Source organism: Pelodiscus sinensis, chromosome 3 (genome assembly GCF_049634645.1).
Source record: "Pelodiscus sinensis isolate JC-2024 chromosome 3, ASM4963464v1, whole genome shotgun sequence".
In the NCBI taxonomy this organism is placed as follows: Eukaryota; Metazoa; Chordata; order Testudines; family Trionychidae; genus Pelodiscus; species Pelodiscus sinensis.
In genome coordinates, this window is record NC_134713.1 from 125,797,701 (window position 1) to 125,823,424 (window position 25,724).

At 45.6% G+C, this 25,724-nt stretch overlaps 1 protein-coding gene across 3 annotated transcripts in view; it reads left to right on the plus strand.

Annotated features, from left to right (window-relative positions):
- SLC35F3 (solute carrier family 35 member F3) overlaps positions 1-25,724 on the plus strand; it is a 249,677-nt gene that overhangs the window by 140,069 nt on the left and 83,884 nt on the right. The window contains exon 1 of one of the 3 annotated variants that reach the window (XM_075924761.1): positions 9,206-9,428. The exons of the other annotated variants lie outside the window; for them this stretch is intronic. Coding sequence (XP_075780876.1) covers positions 9,353-9,428 — 76 coding nt within the window. The 5' untranslated portion in view covers positions 9,206-9,352. Of the gene's footprint in view, positions 1-9,205; positions 9,429-25,724 lie in introns of those variants that run through there. 3 annotated transcript variants of the gene reach the window in all.

A 25,724-nucleotide genomic window follows, 5' to 3' on the forward strand; every position in this document is an offset into this window, starting at 1 on the left:
GTAGTCTGGACGCTCCATGGTCGACATCAAAGGCATTTGTCGACCTCCCCGGTATGCATCGTGGGCCAGCCAGAAGCCTCACGAGCAAAATCCTTCAGACACTCCAGCTTTCCCTGTGCCCCAATCAGCCCTGGGCCTAACACACAGGTGAAGGGTTTTAGAACCCAATCTCACCTACCCCGAACGGGTTCTTGCGGTCCCAAGAAACCAGCTACAGGTCCCAATCAATTTATACTCTGGATCTTACCCACAAGACCATGCTGAGCCAATCCTTTAGAATCTACAATCTAAAGGTTTATTAATAAAAGAAAGAAAAGCATGAGAGTAAGGTTGTTAAGGAGAATACATTACATGCATCGAATCACCCAGTTCTCAATGAAGGCTCTTAGCAGAGATGTTACAACTGCTATCTTAAAAGTCTCTGGTGTACATCCTATGTCAGGATGGGTCCTTCCCGGCTCGTTGTTCCCTGCAAGGCTGCATCTGGGATCAGGACCTGAACTGAAGACTAAAAATGGAGTCTGCCACATGGTATTTTATATCCATCCCTGGTCTCTTCCAAGCTGGAGTGGGTCACATGGCCCAGAGACCTATCCTTGTGTCCCAAGCCAGCAATCATTGTTCTGGCTGGTCTGCAGGCATCTGGATTCATTCCTCAGGTGTGTCTTTGGTACCTAGAGATCTATTGTCCCTGGAGCCTTGCTAACTAGCATAGCCATTGAACGAACATTCCTGGCACATTGCTCTCCCTCACAGAGAATTTTCCAGCATCAACACAGGGTACATAGTTATACCTCCACATACAGATATTGTACAAGTACATGAATAGCATATACAGAATCAGTAGGACAAAAGCTTTCATGTGACACCTCACATGGTCCCCTTGGTATAGACTTTGGGGCAGATACCCCCCTCCCCATGGGTGCAACAGTTATCTGGCTGCTCCCCTTAAAATCCAGTAACGTGACAGTGGCACATCTCCAACAGTGATGAGAAGGCGAGAGTACCTGAAGGGGATGTGAGAACCACTCCATGTTTTTATTTAAACCCCTTTGCAGGGTGTCAAATTTGCATATGAAGTATGTGTAGAATACTTCAAAATGTACTATGGTTATCTTGAGGTCAGTCTCACTGCTTGTGCTAATGCTATGATCCTTCCCACGCACAGTGGAAAGTAGAGTCATATCTGGTGCCACAAAATAAATATACTTTTCTATACCAAAGAATTTGCCAAATATTTTCAGTGAGAGATGATTTATAGAGGTGGGTTGTCTCCTCTTCTATGGGCATATTGAAATATCTCTGTATCCTAATATATTAAAAGTAAACTCACACATACTAACGAAGTGAAAAACATTTTAATAATAGCTAATTAATATGGGACGGGGCAAGGCTATCTTATCTGCTCCCTCCTACACCATATGGAAATAACAGAAAAACAACCAGGACCACACATACCGCTGCAGTTCTAGCAGATCAAAACAAATCTTTGGCAGTTGCAGAAACATGTGGATGACAATGCCCTAAACATTAGCTAAAGTCAAATATTTTTGATACATAACTTTCTGCACTTTTTTGCCAAGGGAACTCAGCTTTTGGCAGGTGGACTCTCCTTTATTCCACCTAACCTCAGCCAGGCATAATGGCCTGGCTAGTGTGTATCTGTACACTATGCTCTGCTGGATGAAAAGCAAGAACTGCTCATGTGTGTAATTGTTGTTTTTTAATATCTGCAGCTGTTGAAGGATGAAGAGCTATTTAAGCTGGAAGACAATGTTAGCACAAGAAAAAAGGGGCGTACACCTGTCTTGAACAAATTCTGGCTAGAAATTAGCAAGTTTCTAAACATCAGAGGGGTGAGCTTTTGGAACAGCTTCCCAATAAGAGTTGTGGGGGCAAATAACATGATTAGTTGTAAGAGACTTATGACAAATGTATCAATGCAATTGTATAAGGGGTTTGCATGTGATGATAGTGGATAATGATCAACAGTCCTGCGGCTTCCACTTCTGGGTTATGCAATATTAGACGGTTGGGCATTGCTTGGGTCCTTAACTCAATTAATTTTTGTTTTTCTTCATTTAAATCATTTTTCTGGGGTGGGGCTGAAGATGAAGGGTTCAGAATGAAGGTTGTCCTGGGGAAAGAGGATAACACCAGCCCTCTCTCATCATAGCAGCTTGGGGCCTGGTGAGAAATGCCTGTCCATAGTTACTGCTGCTGCAGTGGGCACAGATGAGAGATCCCCTGGCTGGGGTACAGGCAGACACATAAACAAACTCTTTGCAATTTATAGTAGGTAGCTGTCCCTTTCTCTATCCCTACTGCCCAATGGAGTTATAGCTGTCCCAGTCCCCATCTCTGGCCCCTTGCTGTACTCCTGTGGTCATTCTGCAGTATAACTCCCTCATGCCAGACCCCTCCCCTTCCATATTTTGAGAAACAATCTAATTCCAGGTACATCTCATTGTCCTTGCACAACCAAACCCTCGCCTTGCTTTAAGTTACGATAAGAGGAAGCTGTGTGCCAAATTTGGTGGCCCTAGCTTTTACCGTTGGGAGGAGTTCTTGAACAAATGGACTCTCAGGTGGATGGACAGACAGACAGAAGCACCTTTTGAAAATAAATAGTAAAGATGTTCCTACATCTCATGCCTCAGCATTTCAGACAACTGCAGCAGAGATCAGGAAGAGATTTTTCCTCTAAGTCTATTCCAGAAGGGTTTTTTAACTTTCTCTGAAACACCAGGAATGACAATGGCTGAAGATAAGACTTTGGACAGGGAGGACTGGGGATCTGAGGGGCATCAAGCATTCTTTCTCTGTCAGGTGCTTGGCTGGCTGGTTCCTTCTTATATTCTCAGGGCACATCTATACCTAACGCATGATTGACACCCCAGAGGTCAATCTTCTAGCATTTGATTTAGTGGGTCTAGTATAGACCTGTAAATCAAATGCGGAGGGCAGCTCCAGCCAGTTTCTGATGCTCCTCCTTTTGTGAGGAGTAAGAGAAGCCGACAAGAGCATTTGCTCCCATTGGCCTCCCACTGTATGGACACTGCCAAGGCTTTGCTTAAGGTAAGACAACTCCAGCTACGCATTTTGCATAGCTGGAGTTGCATACCTTAAGCCGACCTTCCTGGTCTAATATAGACCAGGCCTTAGGGTCTGTCTCTTTGCCATGTGTAGAGCTGGGAAGGAACTTTCACTGATTGGCAGTGACTCTGGGGAGCTTTCACCATCTTCTGCAGTGTCCTCATCATCTTCTGCCAGAATTATCTGGGTATCTCTCACTTAATCCTTCCCTTGCTATTGCAGGGGCCTCAGGCACTAGTGCATTTCGTTGCTTCCTCCTATTCTTGCCTGTGCAACATAATAGTCTAGTCTCCTGTGGGCTGTAATATTTCCATCTTATTTTAGTTGCTGTGTTTAGCGTGTGGGATCTTGGTGGTCTGTGCTAAACAGAAAGTCAGATGAGATAATCTGGTGGTCCCTTCTGGCCTTGTACTCTAACTCTAAAAGCCTCTGATATTACCTACAGTATTACAGCAGCTAACGTAGTGTTATTTAATTCAAATAGTGCAACTCTATGTGTTTTGAACCATAGCCTGTAGTTTTTAAGTCTGCCCCTGCATATATATATATATAGTTGAGCTGATGTCCGCATGTTTGCAGCATGCAAGAGCATCATTCGAGAGGATACTCATTTCCCCTAAGCAATAACTATCAATTTGAGGATGAACCTAATAGCAAGGTTGTAGTATTTTCCACTGCTGCATTTTGGGCTAACTACTATTTATAACTGCATCTTCCTGCTCCCACATAACAGCTATGTGCTCCCTGCATAAATACAGTATTACCCGGTGCAAGGGGCAACGGGAAAAAGGAGAGGCAGAATGTCAGGGGTGGGCAATAAGTGGCCTGCGGGCAGATGCAGTTCACCAGGTTAGCCCCTGGTGAGCCGTTGGCACTTCTATTACCCACACGTCTGCAGAAACAGCCACTTGCCTCACCGGTTGGCCACGAATCACTGATTCCTGCTAATGGGAGCTGCAGGAAGTGGCGTCCCAGTCCACACCACTTCCCACAACTCCCATTGACCGGGAACAGTCATTCATGGCCAATGGAAACTGCAAGCAGCCGTACCTGTGGACACACAGGTAAATACAGCACCAGCGGCCTGCCGGGGCACACCCTGGCAAATGGCCTCTGGCTTATTGCCCATATCACAGTTTCTGCTGTATGCCATGTCTCTGTCATCTGCTAAAACTGTAACTAAAACACATTCTGTTTCAATGACATCTGAAAGTTAAGAATACAGGAGAAAAAGCGGATTATTTATGTTAAGTACCTGTTGCTGAAACATTATTCTTTTCTCCTCGGTCTCATCATCCAAGAAGTTATGAAAGGAGCCTTATAATATACTGCAAATGTTGGCAAAGTTATTTTTATTATTAGCGCACGAGATTGTGTTTCAGATATTCATTAATGCTAGGCCTTTGGAACCAGTTATACTCACTGCACTTGTATAATTTTGGGGTAACTTTACTGCAATTTGTGATGGTTTGGGATAACTGTGAAGGATGTGGGGCTGATCTGTAATAATTAATGAATTCTGTATATAACCTGCTTATTGAGATAGTTATTGCAGTTATATTAGTTTATTGCAGGGGTAGGCAAATACAGGCCCCAGGCCATATCTGGCCTGCTATGCCACCAGATCTGGCCACGTACCAGAGGGAGCCTCACTCAGGCTCCCTGCCTGTCTCACCCCTGCATGCTGCTCAGAAAAGCCAGCTGTGGGGCCATGTGTATCTCTGAACGCTGCAAGCCTGGGGAGAGGGAAGTGAGAGACTTTACCTGCTGTCCCTGCCTCCCGCACAATTTTGTAGCTCCAGTTGGTTGATTTCTAGCCAATGGGAGCTGCCTGTTTGCAGGACAAGCAGCGTGCAAAGTAGCCTTCCTCTCCCCTTGGGCTTGCAGCGCTCAGAGATGTACATGGCCCTTGCAGCTGGCTGCTCTGAGCGATCTGCAGGGGCATGGAAAGCAGGGAGCCTAGCTGAGGGACATACGGGGCTGCTGGCTGGCAGTTGCCCAGGTAAGCGCCTTCTGGCCAGAGCCTGCCTCTGACACCCCAACTCCTCCCTTCCTTCCCCCAACCCTTTGCCCCCTCCTACACCTCTGCCTCATGTAACCCAAATCCTCTGCATCCCTCCTCCTTCACCCAGACACCCTCCCAGACCCTGCATTCCAATCACCTGCCCCAGGTCACAACCTCCTCCTTTACCCAAACTCACTCCCAGACTCCAGACCCTCTCCTGCACCCAATCCCTTTCCCAAAACTCCCTTCTGTACCCAACCTTCATCCTAGACCCCACACCTCCTCCATTAATATCATGGAAGCGTGCGGCCCTTAACCACTTACCAAATTCTTGGAGTGGCCTCCCATCAAAAATGATTGCCCACCCAAGTCTTTGGAATGTGACCTGCATGCGTATATTGAATGTAGTTAAAAAGCAGGACAGTTTGTGAAATAGCAAGAAGGCAACATATCTCTAGATGAGTAACCTCTTAGTAAATACAGCAGGGGGGCATTAAGAAGCAATTCTGAGCTATTAAGATGCTAAGACACTCCGTCCTTGGCTCCAGCCACAATTACACATTTGTTTTACCAACGCAGGGACCAGAGATCAAAATAACTTGAAATGGTTAATTGATTTGCTAGAAAGAAGGCGAGGCAGTTGTCAGAAGCTATTTGTGAAGCACTACACTGACACCGAGAGATGCCCTGTGAACATGGGCATTGAGTTATATGGGCCCATGATACCTAGGCACCAGGAATATTCCTGGCTCCAGGGCCATGCTCCAGCAAAATTTGGGATCTAGTCTCCCCCCCGGCTCTTCCTGCCAATACTGCCACCCCTGGATACTCCCCTAATACATCCCCCAGACTCGCCTGCTGTCCCCAGGCAATTTAAAATAATGCAGGGGTCCCTGACACCACCACCAGCACATCACTGCAGCCCTGGAGGAGTGTGTGTGTGGCAGGGAGGTGTTTGTGCATGCTGCTCCTGTCCCAAGTGCCCCTATGGCCAATGAGAACTGTAGGAGCAGTGCCTATGGGCAGTAATACACAAAGATCCCTGGTTTCCTCTGCCTAGGAACTGCTGCAGGGGGGAGGAGGGTGTCCCAGGTAAACACCCCACTCTCAACCCACTTCCCCAGCATCCTGTTCCAAACCCCGCCTAGTACCTGCACACACACACCTGAAAGCTTAAGATAGATATGCATATACACTGTTATGTTGTTTTAAAATCCTTCCATTTTGTTTTGCTCTGTTCTTAGAGTGAAAACAATATATTTTAAATAGGGTTGCCAGGTGTCCGGTATTGACCCGAACAGTCTGGTATTTTCGCCTCCTATTTGGTAAAAATAATTCAGAAAATACCGGACACCGAAAATGTCTGGTATTTTCTGTTTTTTCCCCCCTGCCAGGAGGCGAAAATACCGGACACCTGGCAACCCTACGACACACTCAGCAACTGGGCCCAGCCCCCGGACCTTCCCGACTCCCCACCGGGCCAAAGGTGCTAGAAATCATAAGTCGTTCAACAGTAAACCTGGTTCCAGTGCCTTCGCACCTTATCTGATTTGTGGTCATTGGGGGCTCTTAAAAGTCTGTGGTGTTGGCTGCCTGCACAGCATTCAGAAAGAGCACAAGTATTCAGAAAGAGCACATGCACTGCATGTAGCCAAATGGTTATCAACACTAAAGGGAGCAAAACAGATGCCAGAGCACCACACCGATGGTGGCGTCTAACAACACAGTTCTATATATGTGTGAGCTGTAAAATCACAGGAAACTGATCAAAATTCTCAGAGGGGTAGCTGTGTTAGTCTGTAACTTTAAAAAACAATGATTAGTTTTGTGGCACCTCAGAGTGTCTACACAGCACCCTTACCTTGAAATAAACTGCATAGTGCAAATTGCATAGCTTATTTCAATCTTACTTTGAAATAAAGTACTATTCCAAAATGTCTCTCTCACCCATCCTCACTCACTTTCACCAGGCTGGGCTAGGAGGTTGAGGTGCAGGCTCTGGTCTTGGGCCAAGGGGTTTGGCGTGTGGGAGGGACTCACGCCAATGGTGGGGGATTGGGGTCCAGGAGAGGTGTCAGGGTGCAAGGTCTGGGAAGGAGTTTGGGTGCAGGGGGACTCACATCTGAGGCAGGAGGTTGGGTGTAGGAGGTTCAGGGCTGGGATAAGGGTTCATGAAGCAGGCTCTGGCACCATTTAACTGAGATGACTTCCAGGTGGAGCAGTGAAGTTAAGTCAGGCTTACTTCTGCCCTGGCTTTGCGCCATTCCTGAAAGCAGCTGGCATGGACAGCCATGGCTCCATATGCTGCCCTTCATCTACAGGCACTGAGCCCACAGGTTCTACTGGCCACGGTTCCCCATTACTGATCAAAAGGAACTGCAGGAGTGGTGTCTGCAGGCAAAGACAGCAGGTGGAGATCCTCTGCTCTGTCTTTCTCAGAGGCTGCAGGGGCATTCCAGCCACTGTCAGGAGCAGCAGTTACCATGGGGATAACTACTCCAGCGATGGCAGGTTAGGCATTTTAGAATTCACTACTCAAAGAATATTTATGCATAAGAGGGAAATCGTAGAATCCCAGGGCTGGAAGAGACCTCAGGCGTAATTGAATCCAGCCGCCTGCGCAAAGCAGGACCAACCGCAACTCAATCATCCCAACCAGGGCTTTGTCAAGCTGGAACTTAGGAACCTCTAAGGATGGAGATTCCACCACCTCCCTAGGGAACCCCATTCCAGTGTTTCCCCATTCTCCTAGGGAAATAGTTTTTCCTAATGTCCAACCTAAACCCCCCACTGTAATGAAATGAAAATTATGAAATGCACAGACCAGTCAAAAACCAAAAACATCATGCTTTGCAAGCAGTAAAAGAAGTAACAATCCCTCACTGTGTTGGGTCAGAGATGAGAGTGAAGGACAGTGTGTGATTGTGAGAAAGTCACTCATACACTGTGCGTGTCTTGTCAGAGATTCGCATTGCCAAGCTCCCTCCGTCCCCTTCTCTCTGTGTGGAGATAGGGTACAGAAGTGAGGGGAGGAGGGACAATCTGACATCAGCTCTCTCCCCTGTCTCCCTCCCACACTCTTCACAGCAAGCAGCAGGCTCCTGAAGGGCAGCTCCAAGGCAGAGAGCAGGAGCAGCATGACAGAGGGTGGAGAGGCAACTGAAGTGCCAGTGCTCGATAACTTCCTGGCCAAACCTGTCAAGATAACCTGTCAGAGGCTCCAAAATCTACTGGTAGATCACAACCTACTGGATGGTGATCACTGATCTAGATTCTGGGGTGCATCTCAGTGAGTACCCTATAATAGTTTCCCCCAAGACTTTTTTTGGAAATGAGCCCAAATCTGGCACCATTCCCAGAAACAGGATGGTTGGCATCAAAGATGCCATCATTCTAATTTTATAGCTGCTAAAACTAAATAAACTAACCCCCTTCTCTCTCTCCCTCTCACCCCCACACCCCACAAAAATTTGGCACTAAAATGGCAGGCATGAACTGCAGAGGCCTCATGCACTTGAATGGTCCTGGAGGGGCTCTCCAGGTAGGTACTAGACTTTGGCAGGGGCCTGTGCAGAGAAGCTTGCAGGGGCCACTTATCCATATGGTTGTCCTTAGTGTCCCTCTCCAGAGAGTCAGTTTCACCTGCGCTGCAGCCACTAAGGAGAAAAAGCGGAACAGGTGCCGGTGGGTGTAGTGTTGTGTTCTTGTGGGCAGGGTCGTGTGTGTCCGTCCTTCATGTCTCCGTCCTGCAGGTGTGTGTGTGTGTCTATGCATAAGCTGTCAGTGGGGGGGGAGGGAATACGAGCTTTCCACTCCAAGGTGCCAGACTCGCTCGCTCCTCCCTGGCAAGGCTGCAATGGCCCGAGGGGCTCCCATAGCCCTGGGCGCGTGACCCCTCTGGGAAGTGTCCAAGGCGAGCCCGCTACCCCCCGCGCCTCGCTCAATCTGCTCCTTGCACCCGGCTGGGCGCTGCAGTGTCAGGCGGCTCCCACCGCCGGCCCGCTGAAAGGTGAGTGGCGCGCGCCGGGGCAGCTCCCCAAGCCGGCGGGGGGGGGGGGGGGGGGGGGGATTTGCATGTGACGTTTGTTTGCAGCCCGCCTCAAAGTAGCGGGGCGAGGGCGGCAGAGGCGAGCCTGCGGACCGAGCGCTGCTGCGGCACAGGCGGGCAGGGGGAGCCGCGGGCGCCGCCGCAGCCGGCCCCAGGATGTAGGCGCGCAGCCGGCGAGCGCCTGCTGGCAGACGGGGCGCACCATGAAGAAACACTCGGCCCGGGTCGCCCCGCTCAGCGCGTGCAACAGCCCGGTCCTCACCCTCACCAAAGTGGAAGGTAAATCCGCCCCGGGCTGCAGCGTGCGGGGGGGGGGGGGGGGCTGTGCTCCGCGGGACGCTGCTGCGGCGGCTTCCCGGGGCCGGGGCTGCGGCGGGGCGCGCCCTGCAGGAGGGCGCAGGGCGGGCGCTGGTGCAGGCGCGCTGGGAGCGGAGCGCAGGGGCCCCAGATCCCTCCGGGACTCGGAGGGTTTTCGCCAATGCAGACATCGCCCGTCCAGCGCGCTGACTGGCCCCTCCCGCTGCGGGAGCGACCCCCCCTCCCGCGGGGCACGAGTTAGCGCCAACTTTTCCCGGGCGGGGGCCGGGCTGCTCTGGGAGAGGATGCTGCGCCTGGGGAGGGCGGGCTGGCGCGTAGGACCGCTCCCTGCCGCGGCTGCTGCTCTGCTTTCCTGCGGGGGCCGGGTCTGAGGCTGCAGTGCGTTGCGCTGCTGCGGGGAAGGCGTTGTGTGTCTGCCGCTGCTGTCCCCGCTCCCTCCTCCGGCTCGCCCGGGCCCCTGGAGCCTTGGCGAGCGGGAAGCAGACTCTGCCTCCAGCTGCGCTGGCACTGGGAGCTACAGCGGACCCCCAAGCCCTTAACCTGCATTGGTCAGTGACTGTCCCCTCACACACACACCATAGGAGCTGGAACTAGGGATGCGGGGATGCTGCCGCACCCTTGGTTGTAAGTGCATGGCTCACGCAATACGCCTGTGAGGCAGGGCAGTGCGCTTACCCCATTGGACAGATGGCGAGAGACAGGCTAAGAGACTTACCCAAGGTCGGGAAGAAAGTCAGTGGCAGAGCCAGGACTTAAACCCAATTTCTCAAGTCCCAGGCTCACACCCTAAGATTGAAAAACTTAAAAAAACAACAAATGGTCTGGTAGCGCTTTAAAGACTAACAAAACATGTAGATGGTATCATGAGCTTTCCTGTGCTCAGCCCACTTCTTCAGATGACCAGTGTTGGATGTCCAGCACCCTAACACTGGACCTTCTTGCTAATGGCTGGGAGCTTGTTCACTGTGGCAGGTGAATCCAAGGGAAGCACTGGCGGTTCTCCAGGCTGAGCTTTGTAGTTTCAGTTGAGCTGACAGAGCTGGCTGTGTTCTGTTGACCTGAAATAATAAGCACAGTGGCTTCATAAGGGCTGGAACTAGGGGTGTTAGTGGGGCTGCTGTACCTCCAGTTTAAAGTGGTTTCCATCATATACAAGGTTTACAACTTGGATCAGTGGCTCTCAGCACCCCCCACTATACAAATTGTTCCATGGCTCTCAGCACCACTGATTGGCTCCGAGATTAGCAGAAGTGCAGAGAGTTCCAAGAGCCCATTTGCAGCCAGAAGAGGGACATCTGCAGACACGCAGAAACCAGGCTATGGGTGCTCTGGTCTAGAATGAAGCATCAGTTGCTGAAGAAAGCATCCAGGGACAGCTGGAGAGGTTATGCTCCAGATGAAATGAGCCTGGAGTGTAGCATGGCATGTGGGAGAGTTAGGAATGAGGTGCCATGATCTGGAATGCAGCAGGCATCAGAGGAATGGAGACTTGTGGACCAGGTACTGGAGCACACGGAAGAAACTGAGTGAGAGGAGTGTGTGGAAAATGTGGAAAAGGTGAATGAGAGATGAGGGGGCAGATAAGGGAATAAGCCAGTGGAAGAAGAAAGAGGGTCCTAGAGGGAGCGAGTCAGTCACTGCAGGAAAGGATAAAGAAAAAGGAGAAATTGTCATTGGAAAGAAATATAGACACTGTTGGCACTGGAAGGAAAAGAAGAACAAGGGACTGGGAGAGAAGAGGGGTAAAGATGCCCATCAGAATAAGGAGAGAGAGAAAAGAGGAAATAGGGACTGAGATTTAGGAGGAGAAGGAAAAAGATAGAGGGATCCTGGGAAGAGAAATAAAATGGGGGGACTCCAGTAAAGTGGGGAGGAACAGTGGAATCGGAAGAGAAGAAATACTGAAAGAGAAAACTTGAGGGGAGAGAAAATGGTAAAAACAGAGATAGAGAGAAAGAGGAAGAAAGGATGGAGAACAAAAACAGAATAAATAAATAGAAGGCAAAAAAAATCAAGACAAGAAAAAACATTAAGGTTAGCTATTCTATTTATTTAGAATACATGTTGTTCTATTTCCCAGGCAGAAATCCTCCTGAGAACCGTGTGTAGCCAATCTCCTGGCCACTTCTTGATGGAAGACTTTTTAGACTGATTGCTCTTTCCTTGTGCTGTAAATTGAATCCTTTCAAGCCCGTCCTTGCCAGTCTTTTTACCAACTTTCAGAGACCATATTACCAGCCACCAAGAACTTTGCTGACCTAGTTGGCTTATTACAGCTTTAGTTCTTCTGCGCCTGATTCTGCTTCCATTGAAACAATGAAATGGCAAAAATTAAAGTACTTAAATTATTCTGCATATGGCCCAGAGATTTGTGGGAATAGCTGGAGTTACCCTTGGCATTTACTGTATATCTTTTTCATGAGCTAGACCAACTCTGTGTTAGTGTTTCTCTTCCTAAATTAATCAACAGGGCAGTTCTTGGGAGGATTACGAATGACACAGAGCCTCTTTTCTTGCAGTCTGTGCTCATGAAAAAGACAGGACATAGTTCTGAGATATAAATAAACTAAAGAATATTGCAGACAAACTTTGATACTCAGCCCTGCTGCTGCCTCTTGCAAAAGTGTAGTACGCCATTGTTTTGCTAGTTGATATCCCTTTAATCCAGGCTGGCAGCCCTGAAGTTTGACAAGCTGTGTAATGGACTCAAGGCTGATTCTGAAATAGCAACACACACACACACAGTTTGCTCTGCTTCAGCTAGCAGGAGTGATTACCCTTTCCTGGCCCAGCACCAAAGCTACTTGGAGGAATTGGAACTGGTGGAGCCTGAGGGAATGTGCCTCTCTTTAGTCAGCCAAGAGTAGTCTTTCATTGATATGCATTACTGTAATGCCTTTCAGCATTCCCTCCCTCTCTGTCTGTACAGTTGCTACTTTGCTTTAAAAGGGAGATAAGGACTTTGTGCTCTTTCAGAAACGTGACTGCCATTTCAAATTATCCCAGAGATTGAATCATCACTGTGCATCCAGCCTGCTGTACCAGCACTTTGAAAGACATATACATATCATTCAAAGAGGCAGTCACCGTACCCCTTCCTCCTGTATCTAATGCTGCACTTATTTATTTTTGTGTAGCTCCTACCAAGTATAGACTCCGTGCTTATGTTTGTCCATTTTTCTGCCGTTTTTATAGGCAATTTCTGCAATGCAGTGGTCATCTTAAAACTGTGCTTTGTGTCTCTAGCCAGTAGGCTAGCTTCACTTTAACTGATCCATGGAGGTGTAATTTACTCTGAGGTCTATATTCACTTCCAGGAGAGGGCAACTGGCGTGTCCGCCTACCCTCCATCTGGGGTCTTCCAGAGAAGAACAGCTTTGACTGTCACCAAAAGCTCCAAGACAGCCTCTGTGCAAAGTAAATACAGCAAATCACTATCATTACGTCCTACAGCTGTCCTGCTTATGCCCCCCACCTTTGACAGATGCCACCCAATTATATCTTCTGCTGCTGCAACTGCCCCTTCTGGTTGTGCACAGATATACACTGGCATTGCTTTCTCTTTTTATTTTGTCCTTGATAGATATCTGGCTATATCAGATTTTGAACCTTCTGTACATCTCATGTCAAGTAAATTAGGACTTCAGTGAAGTCAATGGAGTTATATCAGTGTAATGGAGTTCAGAATCAAGCCCTTTTCCTCTAAAGTTTAATTTTCCTTTGGAAATTTCCCAATAAAAAGATTTAAAAAGATAACTTTTTAACCTATTAAAACACTTGACAATTTTATTGCATCTTAAAACTCAGAGCTGTGAATCATTATATTTGTAATACACAATAAACCTTGAATTTTTGAAGACTTTGTCCGATACATGTGTATGTGGGGAGAGAGAAAAAGAGAGGGAGAAAGACTAACTAAACATTATTGTTCAGAAAAATATGGAAATATACATTTCTATTGTGTAGCATTTAGTCCTTTCTAATTACATTTATAATAATCATTCAAACTTTTACATTCTTGTTAATTAACATTGAAACATTGACTTTTTCTGGAAGCTTAGATGAAGCTATGGAATGCAACTAGTGGTGTTCAAATGCTGCTTACATCACAAGTTAATTTTCTCTGCTTTACATTTTTGCTTGTGCCTATTTCTGTTTAGGTAAATTAGGGCCAAATCTGAAGTAATTCCTTCGGCACCATTGGAATTACTCAGGATTTCCACAAGCATAACTGAGGCCAGAATTTGACACTAATGTGTTGATTATTTTCAAGTTAAATTAATTTACCAATCACTGTCATAATAACACTTCCATATTATTTGCCCTTTAAAGATTTCAAAGCACTTTAAAACCATTAATCCTTGTGAAGTAGGTAAAGCTTATTCCCATTTTGCATTTGGAACAACCAAGGCATTGTGAAATTAAAACCAACTTGCATAAATTCATAACAGCACATCTGTTACATGGACAAGAATAAAACCTAAATTCCCCACCTCCCCATCCTTCCTTTTGAAAGGATGCTTTGGGATGCAATAATATTCTTTCCGCTGATATCAGTGTACATGGGCCAAGCCTAAACTTAATGGCTGTTTTGATTTTCATAATAATTTTTCTACTTCAGGGAATTACCTCAACTGCACAAATATATTTGAGGCTGAATACTATAGCAGTGTTTCTCAACCAGTGGTACGAATACTCTTGGGGTACTCGAGAGAAGTTTGGGGGGTACGTCAGCACAACTGAAATTTGGAGAACTGAATTTTTGTTTTAAGTTTTACAGTGCTTTATTATTTTTGTACTTTTTACACCCAAAAATTTCATCGCCCAGCCAGCTGTGATTAAGTTGTTTAAACAAATGTATTGCAATGGTAGAAAAAAAAATTGTGTGTCTGAAAACTGGAGGTACTGGAGGTACTTTTTTTTTTTTTTTTTTTTTGGAAAAAGGGATAGTTTATAAAAAAAGGTTGAGAAACACTGTACTATAGAGCAGGGGTGGGGAACCTGTTTTAGGTCGGGGGCCACTAACCCACAAAAAAATCAATTGGAGCCGCACACAAGTGAGAAGCGGGGGAAAAAATCCTCACTGTGGCCTCCGACTAAGGAGGAGAAAGACACTCCCCTTATTTCCCTCGCACACCAGAGCCTTGGGGGGGGGGGGGGGGAGGGGCTCAGCCTAGTAGATTTTGTGTGCTCCAGCCTCCAGGGTGGGACCAGAGGAGCTGTAGCACCAGTGCGAGCTCCCCAATGCTGGGTGGGGCTGAACCTCAGGGGCTGGATCCAGGCAAGCCAAGGGCCACATCTATTCCCCGGATCTGAGGTTCCCCAACCCTGCTGTAGAAGGGCTATCTTTGGGTCTGATATAAAGCTCATACAAAGATTCTTCCAGACTTTCATTGACTTCACTGGGCTTTGAATCAGGCCTCATAAGAACTCAACCAGAGGGTTAATATTTCTTACAAGCTTTCAGACATTAACCTCTTTATGCCAAAGGTGTGAAAAAGAGAGATATGAATGGCTCTCACTTTATACATCCTACACTCCTATACCTTAGAAAACTTAGCAACAGATAGCCAATCATAGATGCCTCTGGTTCTGTATGTTTGTCAAGGCAAATGCTTTTGGAGTTGGATCTGTATTGTATACACAGAAGCCAATCTTGAATTCCATGGGTATTCTTAATTTTCACTGACTTCACAAGGAATGCATGATTGGGTCTACAGTGAGCAACTTGCAAAATATCTGTTTTAGTTCACACCAATTTCTTGCTCAGAAGAAGGCTCCATTTTGAAACTTCAGTGGATTTTCTGATGTGGTATTTGTGATCAGAACTAAAACTGCCAAATTTATTCGCATATATCACTGATAGAAGGTAACAACTTTCAGTAACTGAGACTGGATTCAAGCCAGTACCTTACTGGTGAAACTGGATGAGTAGAGAGTCTGAGGCAGCCAGTCCCTCCATAATGTTCCTTCTTAATAACATAATACCTTTTGGGCAGGTGGTCAAGACCCCTTTACAGAGATCAATTTATGTGCTGTACAACACCTGCCATCTTTCCCAAATGACTTTCATAGTCCTTAAAAGGCTCAAAACAAGCCTCTTTCTAGTTGCTGTAGGCTCACTTCTTGGCAATTTAATTTTGACCACATTTTACTGTTTTTTTATAACTGTGTCCTACCTTGCTTAAGAAAATAAACCATAAGTTATAGGCACAGAGAAGACCGATTATATATAATGTATCTGCCATAAATTAGCATGTATATAAAATATAAATGGGACCATTTCTATGCAATGGGTGTATAGATAAATAGAAATCTCTTATTACAGTACTAAAGCAGAAACTTTATTGCATCGTGAAGTCAGATGATAATAGTTACTGAATATTTCTTCATGCATTGTCACTTTTAAAGACAAATTCATGTATGAATACGTATGCAGTTTGAACAAATGGTGTTTTCATTTAGATTATTAGATTTATAGAGTTTAAAGCCAGAATGGACCATTAAATAATCTAGTCTGGTCTCCAGTCTATCACAGGCTGTTCAGTTTCATTCACTTACTCCCTGATTCATCTAGGGATATCTTCTAGGCTAGTGGCTCTCAACCTTTCCAGACTACTGTACCCCCAAGGTTCACCTCACTTTAAAACTACTTACTTACAAAATCAGACATAAAGTTACAAAAGTGTCACAGCACACTATTACTGAACAATTGCCTACTTTCTCATTTTTACCATATAGTTATAAAATAAATCAACTGGAATATAAATATTGTATTTACATTTCAGTGTGTAGTCCATAGAGCATTATAAACAAGTCACAGTATGAAATTTTAGTTTGTACAGTTTTTGCCAGTGCTTTTTATGTAGCCTCTTGTAAAACTAGGCAAATATCTAGATGAGTTAATGTGACCCTCAGAAGACATGTGCATACCCATTGGGGTACATGTACTCTTGGTTGAGAACCACTGTTTGGGCATTTTGAATTAATTCAAGTGTTCGCTCCCAAAAAGAAACAGACTGAACAAAAGACTGCTTGTCAGTTGAATGCATTTTAAAATGTCTCCCACTAGAACTCTGAACAAGGCTAGTAAAAACAAAAGTTCAGTCCACAAAATCTTCTATTGATACTTCCTGTTTACATTGTATTTGTTTTCTACAAAAACAAATGCAGTCTCCCTACCTTTCAGCGCTAATCAGCTTAAAATAATATTTTCAGGAAAGAGTCCCCATGGCAAGGAAGTTTTTAAAATCCCTCCATTTAGAGAGAAGTCAGTGATAAAGAAGAAATAGGGTTCATAAATGTTGTAATGGCCCGATATGGTATCAGGATAGAAATCCCACAATTTTCCACTGATAAAACACATAAATTATGTAGCAGATGTGTTTTCACATTGTATGTTGGGCTCAGCAGATGATACAGAGCAGTGGTCACCAATTGGTCGATTGTGATTGGTTGATCCTGGGTAGTCTTCCAGTCAATTGCAAATGGCATTCTGCAGGCTCTCTGCTTACCGCAGCCCCATGCCAGCAACTTGTTCCTGGAGGTGGCCAGTACAGGCAGCCCTGTGTGTGTGGAAGGGGAAGAGTCGGGAGAGGGGGGCAGGAGTCTTAAGTATGCTGCTCCTCCCTGCAAGCTCTTCTCCCTGCAGCTCCTATTGACAGAGAATAGGAAACTGTGGCCACTGGGAGTTGATGGGGCGGTGCCAGCAGAGAGGGGCAGCATGCAGAGCCTGGTGCCCCCACCTCCAGGGCTATAGGAGCACATAAGGAACCAACATGTAGAGCCCTGTGTGGATATCATTGGTTTCTGCTGCTCCGCAGGGCTCTGCTCCCTCACAGGGCTCTATGACTAAAGGAAAGGTGTATGGCACCAGTACTCTCAGGAGCTGGTGCCCTGTGGCAGCAGCTCCTCCCAGCCATGTGGCTATACTGCCCCCAGCCCTGCTGCCAGCAGGGTTGTACGACCCCAGAGAGGAGATGCAGATGGCTGTGGGATTTGGGACTGTACAACTGCAGGGCTGAGAGGAGCTGCCAGCATGGGGCACTGGCTCCTGGGAGCAGCAGCACTACACTCCTCTCTTTTGGCTGCAGCGTCTCCTGGGAACAGAGTCCTGTGGATCAGCAGATACAAATGTCTCTCTGCAGGTGGGCAGGGAAGCTGGCTTGGCCTTGCTGCACCACTTACCTGGAGCCACTGGCAGAAGGTGCTGCTTGGCGGGAGCCCACACTGTACTCCCAACCCCTTCCCAGAGCCAGCATCCATCCTGCACCCCTGCCCAAGCCCTTGCCCCTCCCAGAACCAGCACTAACCCCCTTCTTCACCCCTGCCCCAACTCTGACCACTCCCAGAGCCAGCACCTCTTCCCACAACCCTGTCCTAGTCCTGACCTCCTTCCCAGAGCCAGCACCCCATGCTCCCTCCTGCACCCCAAGCCCCAGCCCCGAACCCTCTCCCAGAGCCAGTAACTCAAGGATGGGTGAGATATAGCCCATGGGCCAGATCCAGACCACCGAGCCATTTCAACTGACCTGCAGCCCACCCTGCAGCCCCTGGCCAGTTGAGACCCGGGGTGGGGGAATACGCAAAGTCTCCTCCCCTAGCTGCGGATAATTACCCTCTCTATTAAAAATTTATTTCTTATTTCAACATGAATTTGTCTAATTTCCAGCCATTTGTTCCCTATATTGATATTTACAACTAATTATCAAGTCACCCTTAACCTTCTTTTTATTAAGCTAAATAGATTGACATCCTTGAACCTATGACTAGGGGTACGTCTACACTGCAACACTATTTCTAAATAACTAGGGCTATTCCGAAATAACTTAGTCTGCGTCTACACAGTATGCAGTTATATGTAATAGTGTCAAAAAATACTGTCAAGCTGGAGGACTTTTTACTCCAACTCTTGTAACCCTCATTGTATAAGGAATAAGGGAAGTCGGAGGAAGAGTGCTTTATTTTGAAATAAGTGCTGTGTAGACACTCCCTATTTCGAAATAAGATACGCAATTGACATAACTCAATTTGCGTAGCTTATTTCAAGTTAAGCCCTGCAATGTAGACACATCCTAAGAGGCATCTTTTCTAATCCTTCTTGTTGGTCTTCTCTGATTTGTCAACATCCTTCTTGTATTGTGGACACCAGAACAGAACACAGAATTCCAGCAGGAATCACACTAGTGCTAAATAAAGAGTTAATATAACCTCCCTATTCAATATTCCCGTTTATCCATCAAGAATTGCATTAGCCCTTTTGTCCACAGTGTTGCTCTGAGAGATCATGTCCAGCTGTTTAACCAGCATGACCCCATGAGTCATCACATATGAGATAGTAATAAGAATCAGCAATGAATGTGGCTGGGCTAGATATTCACCCACAGGGAACATAAAAGCTGTGCAGCCCAAACAAACCAAATATCATTTTAAAACACCAGCATCTGCCTTTTCCATAGTCACTTCAACTTCCACGGTGTAACTTTCAACAAAAAAGGGAATGAACCCAAATGTGGAACAGTAAAGGCCTTTTTTTTGACATCTACAAAAGTCAGTCACTCTCTCTTTTTTTCTTTTTTCTAAAAGACCAAGAGAGTAATTGAAGATAAAAACAAAAGCTAGGATACCTGCAGGTAAGTATGCTTTCAGCTATGCAAAAGGACTTCCTGCTAAGGCAAGTCTAGCAGCAGGACTCCTAGTGAAATTGCCAGAGTGCAACTTCTTTTTAGTTCTTCTAGTAAAGCCGTTGCCTACAGATCACAATTTCTTGGGTTCTTCTTAGCTGCAATATCACATGGGACTTGCATGTTCACACAGTGAGTCCAGCCAACCATAGGTTCTATTAATTTGACAAGTTTTCTCAAATGTCTGGCCACTAATTGACAGACAACAGCTGCTCCAAGTGGCTTGTTCTGAATTCTAGCAGATACCCAAAGTTTTGTGGGCAGTTTCAGGGGGCATTTAGTCCTTTATCTTTTTAACTAGCAACAGTCAAATTAAGTCAACATTTTGAGAAACTAGTGGGCTGTAGGATCAAGACTAGATAAGAATGATCATACTGGATCAGACCAAAAGTCTGTTTAGCCCAGTATCCTGTCTTCCAACAGTGGCCAATGCCAGATACCCTGGAGGGAATGAACTGAGCAGGTAAGATCAACCTCCTGTTGTTCATTCCCAGTTTCTGACAAACAGAGGCTAAGGACACCATTCCTGACATTGATGGACATATCCTCCATTAATTTATCCAGTTTTTTAACCCTGTTACAGACCTGGTCTTCACAATATCCTCTGATAAGGAGTTCCACAGGTTGACTATGTATTGTATGAAGAAGTACTTCCTTTTGTTTGTTTTAAATCTGCTACTTATAAAATTTTATTTGGTGACCCCTAGTTCTTGTGTTATGGAAATAAGTAAATAACTTTTCCTTATTTACTTTCTACACACCAGTCATGATTTTATAGACCTCTATCATATCCCCTCTTTGGGTACATCTAGACTACATGCCTCTGTCGCCAGAGGCATGTAGATTAGGCTACCAGGCATAGGAAAATGAAGCGGCGATTTAAATAATCGCCGCTTCATTTAAATTTACATGGCTGCCGCGCTGAGCCAACAAACAGCTGATCAGCTGTTTGTCGGCTCAGCGCGGTAGTCTGGACACGCAGGTGTTGACATCAAAGGCATTTGTCCACCACACAGGTATACCTCATCCCAGGAGACATACCTGGGTGGTCGACAAATGCCTTTGATGTCGACACCCACGCGTCCAGACTACCGCGCTGAGCCGACAAACAGCTGATCAGCTGTTTGTCGGCTCAGCGCGGCAGCCATGTAAATTTAAATGAAGCGGCGATTATTTAAATCGCCGCTTCATTTTCCTATGCCTGGTAGCCTAATCTACATGCCTCTGGCAACAGAGGCATGTAGTCTAGACGTACCCTTCTATGCCTCTTTTCTAAGATGAAGTCCTACTTTTATTAATCTCGCCTCATATGTCAGCCATTCCATACCCCTAATCATTTCTGTTGCCCTTTTCTGAACTTTTTCCAATGCCAAAATATCTCTTTAGAGATGAGGCAACCACATTGGCACGCAGTATTCAAGATGTGGGCATACCATAGATTTATATAGAGGCAGTAAGATATTCTCTGTCTTATTCTCTATCTCTTTTTTAATGATTCCTAACATTTGCTTTTTTGACTGCTGCTGCACACTGAGGCTACGTCTACATTGGCCCCTTCTCCGGAAGAGGCATGTTAATTTCCAACTTCAGAATAGGGAAATCCGCGGGGGATTTAAATATCCCCCGCGGGATTTAAATAAACATGGCCGCCGCTTTTTTTCCGGCTTGGGGAAAAGCCGGAAGAAAGCGTCTAGACTGGCGCGATCCTCCGGAATAAAGCCCTTTTCCGGAGGATCTCTTATTCCTACTTCAAAGGAATAAGAGATCCTCCGGAAAAGGGCTTTATTCCGGAGGATCGCGCCAGTCTAGATGCTTTTTTCCGGCTTTTCCCCAAGCCGGAAAAAAAGCGGCGGCCATGTTTATTTAAATCCCGCGGGGGATATTTAAATCCCCCGTGGATTTCCCTATTCTGAAGTTGGAAATTAACATGCCTCTTCCGGAGAAGGGGCCAATGTAGACGTAGCCTGAGTGGATGTTTTCAGAGAATGATTCCAAGATCTTTCTCTTGATTAGTACCTGTATCAGCTAAATTAATCTCCATCATTTTACACATATAGTTGGGATTATGTTTTCCAATATGCATTACTTTGCATTTATTCACATTAAAATTCAACTGCCATTTTCTTTCCCAGTCACCTAGTTTTGTGAAATCCTTTTGAAACTCTTCACAGTGTACTTTGGACTTAACTACCTTGAGCAGTTTGGTATCATATGCAAATTTTGCCACCTCACTGTTTACCCTTCTCTCCAGATCATTTAGGAATATGTTGAATAGGATTGGTCCCAGTATGGATTTCTTCAGGACACCACTAGTTTATCTCTCTCCATTCTGAAAACTAACCATTTATTCCTACTCTTTGTGTCCTGTCTTTTAACCAGTTATCAAACCATTAAAGGACCTTCCCTCTTATCCCATGACATCTTACTTTGCTTAAGAGCCTTTAGTGAGAGACCTTGTCAAAGGCTTTCTGTATCCACTGAATCCCCTTTGTCCACATGCTCGTCGACCCCTTCAGGCTGGATGCCCCTGGCATACACTTCAGGCTGCTGGGAAGGAGTAAAGGGAGCAGAAATACTGGAAATCTACAGATCAGGGAATAGAATTTCTTTAATGTCATACATTTACATGACATTTTGTTGTCATGATACAGATTCAAAGCCGGATTCTCCCTGGCCTATGTGCTTATGTGTGGGTGTACAAAGGAAGTGAAGAGCCTCTCCTCCTCCTTGTGCATTTGTACAGAAGCAGGCCAGAAATGCACTCCACTCCAGTCAGGTTACTGGTCCAGAGAGATTTCCCTGAGGAACCACAGTCCCTAATGAGACAAGAAAGGGTGAAAGTAAGCAAAGCGGTAGCTCTGCCTATTATACATCCCAGTTGTGGCCCCACCAGAAGAGTAGCAGGAAATCTGTGCACGCTTGTAAAAGGTGTTGCACTTTGTATACTCCTGTGCACTGTGTGCAGCTCCAGGGGGCAATCTGTTCTGGACTACTGGGACTCTCAAGGGCAATGCATCAAATTCACAGTCAGTTTTGGTTGATTTCATGGTCAGAGGATTTTTTAAAACATAAATTTCATTAGTGCAGCTATTTAAATCTGAAATTTCACTATGTTGTAATCGTAGGGATCCTGATATAAAAGGAGGTTGGAGGAGGTGGAGGTGTAAAATTATTGTAGACGGGTCGTAGTATTGTCACCATTATTTCTGTGCTTCAGAAGTACTTCAGAGCGAGGCCCTTGGCCAACAGTACCACTCTCTCAGCCACCCAGCTCTGAAGCCAGCAGCACAGACATAAGGGTGGCAATACCATGACACTCCCACACAAACAATAACCTTGGTCACCTCCCTCCTCCAACTCTGTTTGGGTCAGAATTCTCAGTCTGAGAAACATTGGTCTCCCCGTGAAATACACACAAGACCAGATTTCATGAGGGAGACCAGATTTTGTGAGAGAGACAGTCATGAATTTGGCAGGGCCCTAGCAATGTGATTTTCCTTCTAGATGGCTGTACCTATGAGACATAATCTAACCCTCTATGCATATAGGAAATCAAAGATGGATGGTGCAGTTTTTTTACAACCAAATTAAAAGAAACCACGGTGTAGAACTCTTATGCAATATGGTGGGGGTTTTTTTTGGTTTTTTGTTTGTTTTTTGAAGAGAGGACTGTTTTTCTCCAGCATTATGTAGCTCATTTTGACTGGCATACATTTTACTCCATCCAGCATGCAAATTAGATGATCCAAAAGATGAGCATCTTTAGAAATTCAAACCTTGATCTATGAGATCATTTTCAAAGTAAAGTGATACATAAAGTATTGTCTTTCACTGCATTTGTGCAGTGTGAACACCTCTACTGGTGTATTTAACACAAAGATCTAGGTGCATATGGATGAGTCATTTTGCCTATGAAATTATTTGTAACCTGCAACATTTTGGTATCTTTCATAGGATGTAATTGTCATGGAATGTATCTTAAAGAGGCTGATATTTCCATATGAGGCATCTAAATGGGCAGTTGACTCTGGACAATTAACCCAACATTCGATACCTGGCAGGGGTGGCAGAAATGGGGGCAGGAGCTATGTGGTGTTGACCTATGTTATGTCCTTGAGCAACATTCCTCTATGCACTCTGGGAACCACTGTTCCCTGGAAATTGCATGCACGTATGCGAGAGCAAGACCTGCTGTCGCTGGAGCAGCCTCTGCAGCACCCAGGTTCAGCCCAGGGAGCAGGTAGTAACTGGGATGTTGGGGTCAGGCAGGAACTATTTCCAAGAGCCAGAAAGAGAGACACAAACTGCCACACTCTCTCTACCCAGCCTAGATCCAGCAGCACCCCCAAGCTCAGTCTCAATAGCTCCCCTTTCTTCTCATGAAAAGCACCCAATCCACTCCCTTCCAACCCCTCCATTCAAAGCTAGCTACAGCCACCTCTGCAAGGTATTGGGAGAGAAGCAGACACTGACCACTATAACCTTCTCTCCTTTCACCATGTGGAGTTTTGCTTTTCAAGGTTGGCCTCGCACCTGCCCCACCTCTTCCCTTGAGCTCCCTCCCCATTTGCTCTTCTTTCCCCCTTCTACCATTGCTTAGGAGGGACTCACCTGCAGAGCCAGGACTGGGAGCTGCAGCTGCCCAATGCAGGTAGGAGGCAGTACTGGGTGCATAGGCCCTGGCATGGATGGGTGCATAGCCCCCCTCACTGATGTCCCCTCTAATTTTTCCATATAATTTCCACTGAGTTGTGTGGAATATATTTTATGTGCACTGAGGGTATGTGCAGATGTGCACCACCAGTAGAAACACAGTAGTGGGTGCTCTGCTAATCAGTGGAGTAGCGCCTGAATCTCTCCTGGGTGGCTGCGCAAGCATTCTGCTTACAGAGAACACTGCCTCTCACCCATAGTAACTGGGCTTTGAGTGTCGAGTCAATACATCTGACCAGACACCATCAGGGTTCCCTTTTTGACCAGATTTTCCAATAGAAAACCAGATACCTGGCCACCCTCCCGGAGTTGGGGATCTGTGCTGTGCTTGCACTCTGGCCACACCCCCATGATCTGAAAAGGTCCCCTGTGTTTGTTTTCTGCTTTCTAGCTCACATAGTTTGTACTGTGTTTGGATCTGACACAAGCCACAGAATGACACTGAGCACTTGGGCTTAAAGGAATGTCTGCACTGCAATTAAAAGTGTGACTGCAGCATGTGTAGATGGACCCAGGCTAGCTTTCAGGTAGTTAACTCAAATAACTGTAGTACTGAAGCCATGGCAGCATGAGTTGAATAGCCCTGCCCAGGCCCCTGGGTATGTACCCTGCTGTCATTCCTTGACTCGATGTTATCACGTTAGCTAAATCAAAGCTAGTTCTGGTATGTCTATAGACCATCTATGTGTACATGCAAATTCAGAAAAAAGCAACAGAAACACCCCACACATCCTCCCCTACTTGGCAAAATAATTCTACTGCAGATTCCAGTGCTGAAAAGTCTGGGAGGGAAAGATAATTTCTTAGTGCTAATGCATGTGATGTGGCATGAGGCATAAGAGAGACTCAGTCAAAGACAAAATAGATATGGTCTGCAAGAAAATGTGACTGCGTATATGTAGCAGAACCTAGCATGTAAGTCCCTGTACAGAGTTCTTGTGCAACTTATTTCACCTCAGATAAGGAATATGAGTTGGGATGTAATGACAATAAATTAATTGACATTTGTGAATCACTCAGTGCAATAGCAGCACATGCTATAAAGAAGACCATGAGGAAATTAATAATTCTTTATTCATTGCAAGGGTTCCATGGAGTATAACAGAGAAGTGTGGGAATTACACACTGAATGATTAAAAAGAACAAAAATTTAACATTGCTCTTTCATAAAGCTAAACATCACATGCAGTTGTCTCAGTCACTGAATGCAGTCCAGTGTATGCATTGAATGTGGCAGGGGGATTTAATTACATGTGATCATGTAATAATAGATTTCACATAAAAGAATATGAATTAAGGTTTAACGGACAAGTCTATCTGTCTCAATTCTGGAATATCCAAACTTTGAGTGATTGATTCTGCAGTCTGAACGTGTTTTTAATGTAATGTTATATCTGGATAATAAGTTGACCCTTTAGTGCATTGTAAATGTGCATGGAAAGATGTTCACGTGGCTTTCCACTGAAAAATGAATGTAGATGATTAAGAGATCAACATTCCCTCTTCCTTACCTCTGTGTGAATATTTTAAACTGTTTAAAATATATAAATAGTTATATATCCTTGTTCCTGTACACACGTGTAGGGCTTCATTTTTTGGTATCTTGGGCTACATCTACACTGCAATGCTATTTCGGGATACCAGAGTATCCCGAAATATCTATTCTGCATCTTCACAGCAAGCCCGTTATTTCGGGCTCACTATTTTGACATCCCTGTAAACCTCATTCTACAAGGAGTAAGGGACGTTTCAGAATAGTGCTTTGTTTTGAAATCTGGCACTGTGTAGACAGCGCCAAATGATGAATAAGCTATTTCAAAATAGCATTGAGATAAGATACACAATTTGCGTAGCTCAAATT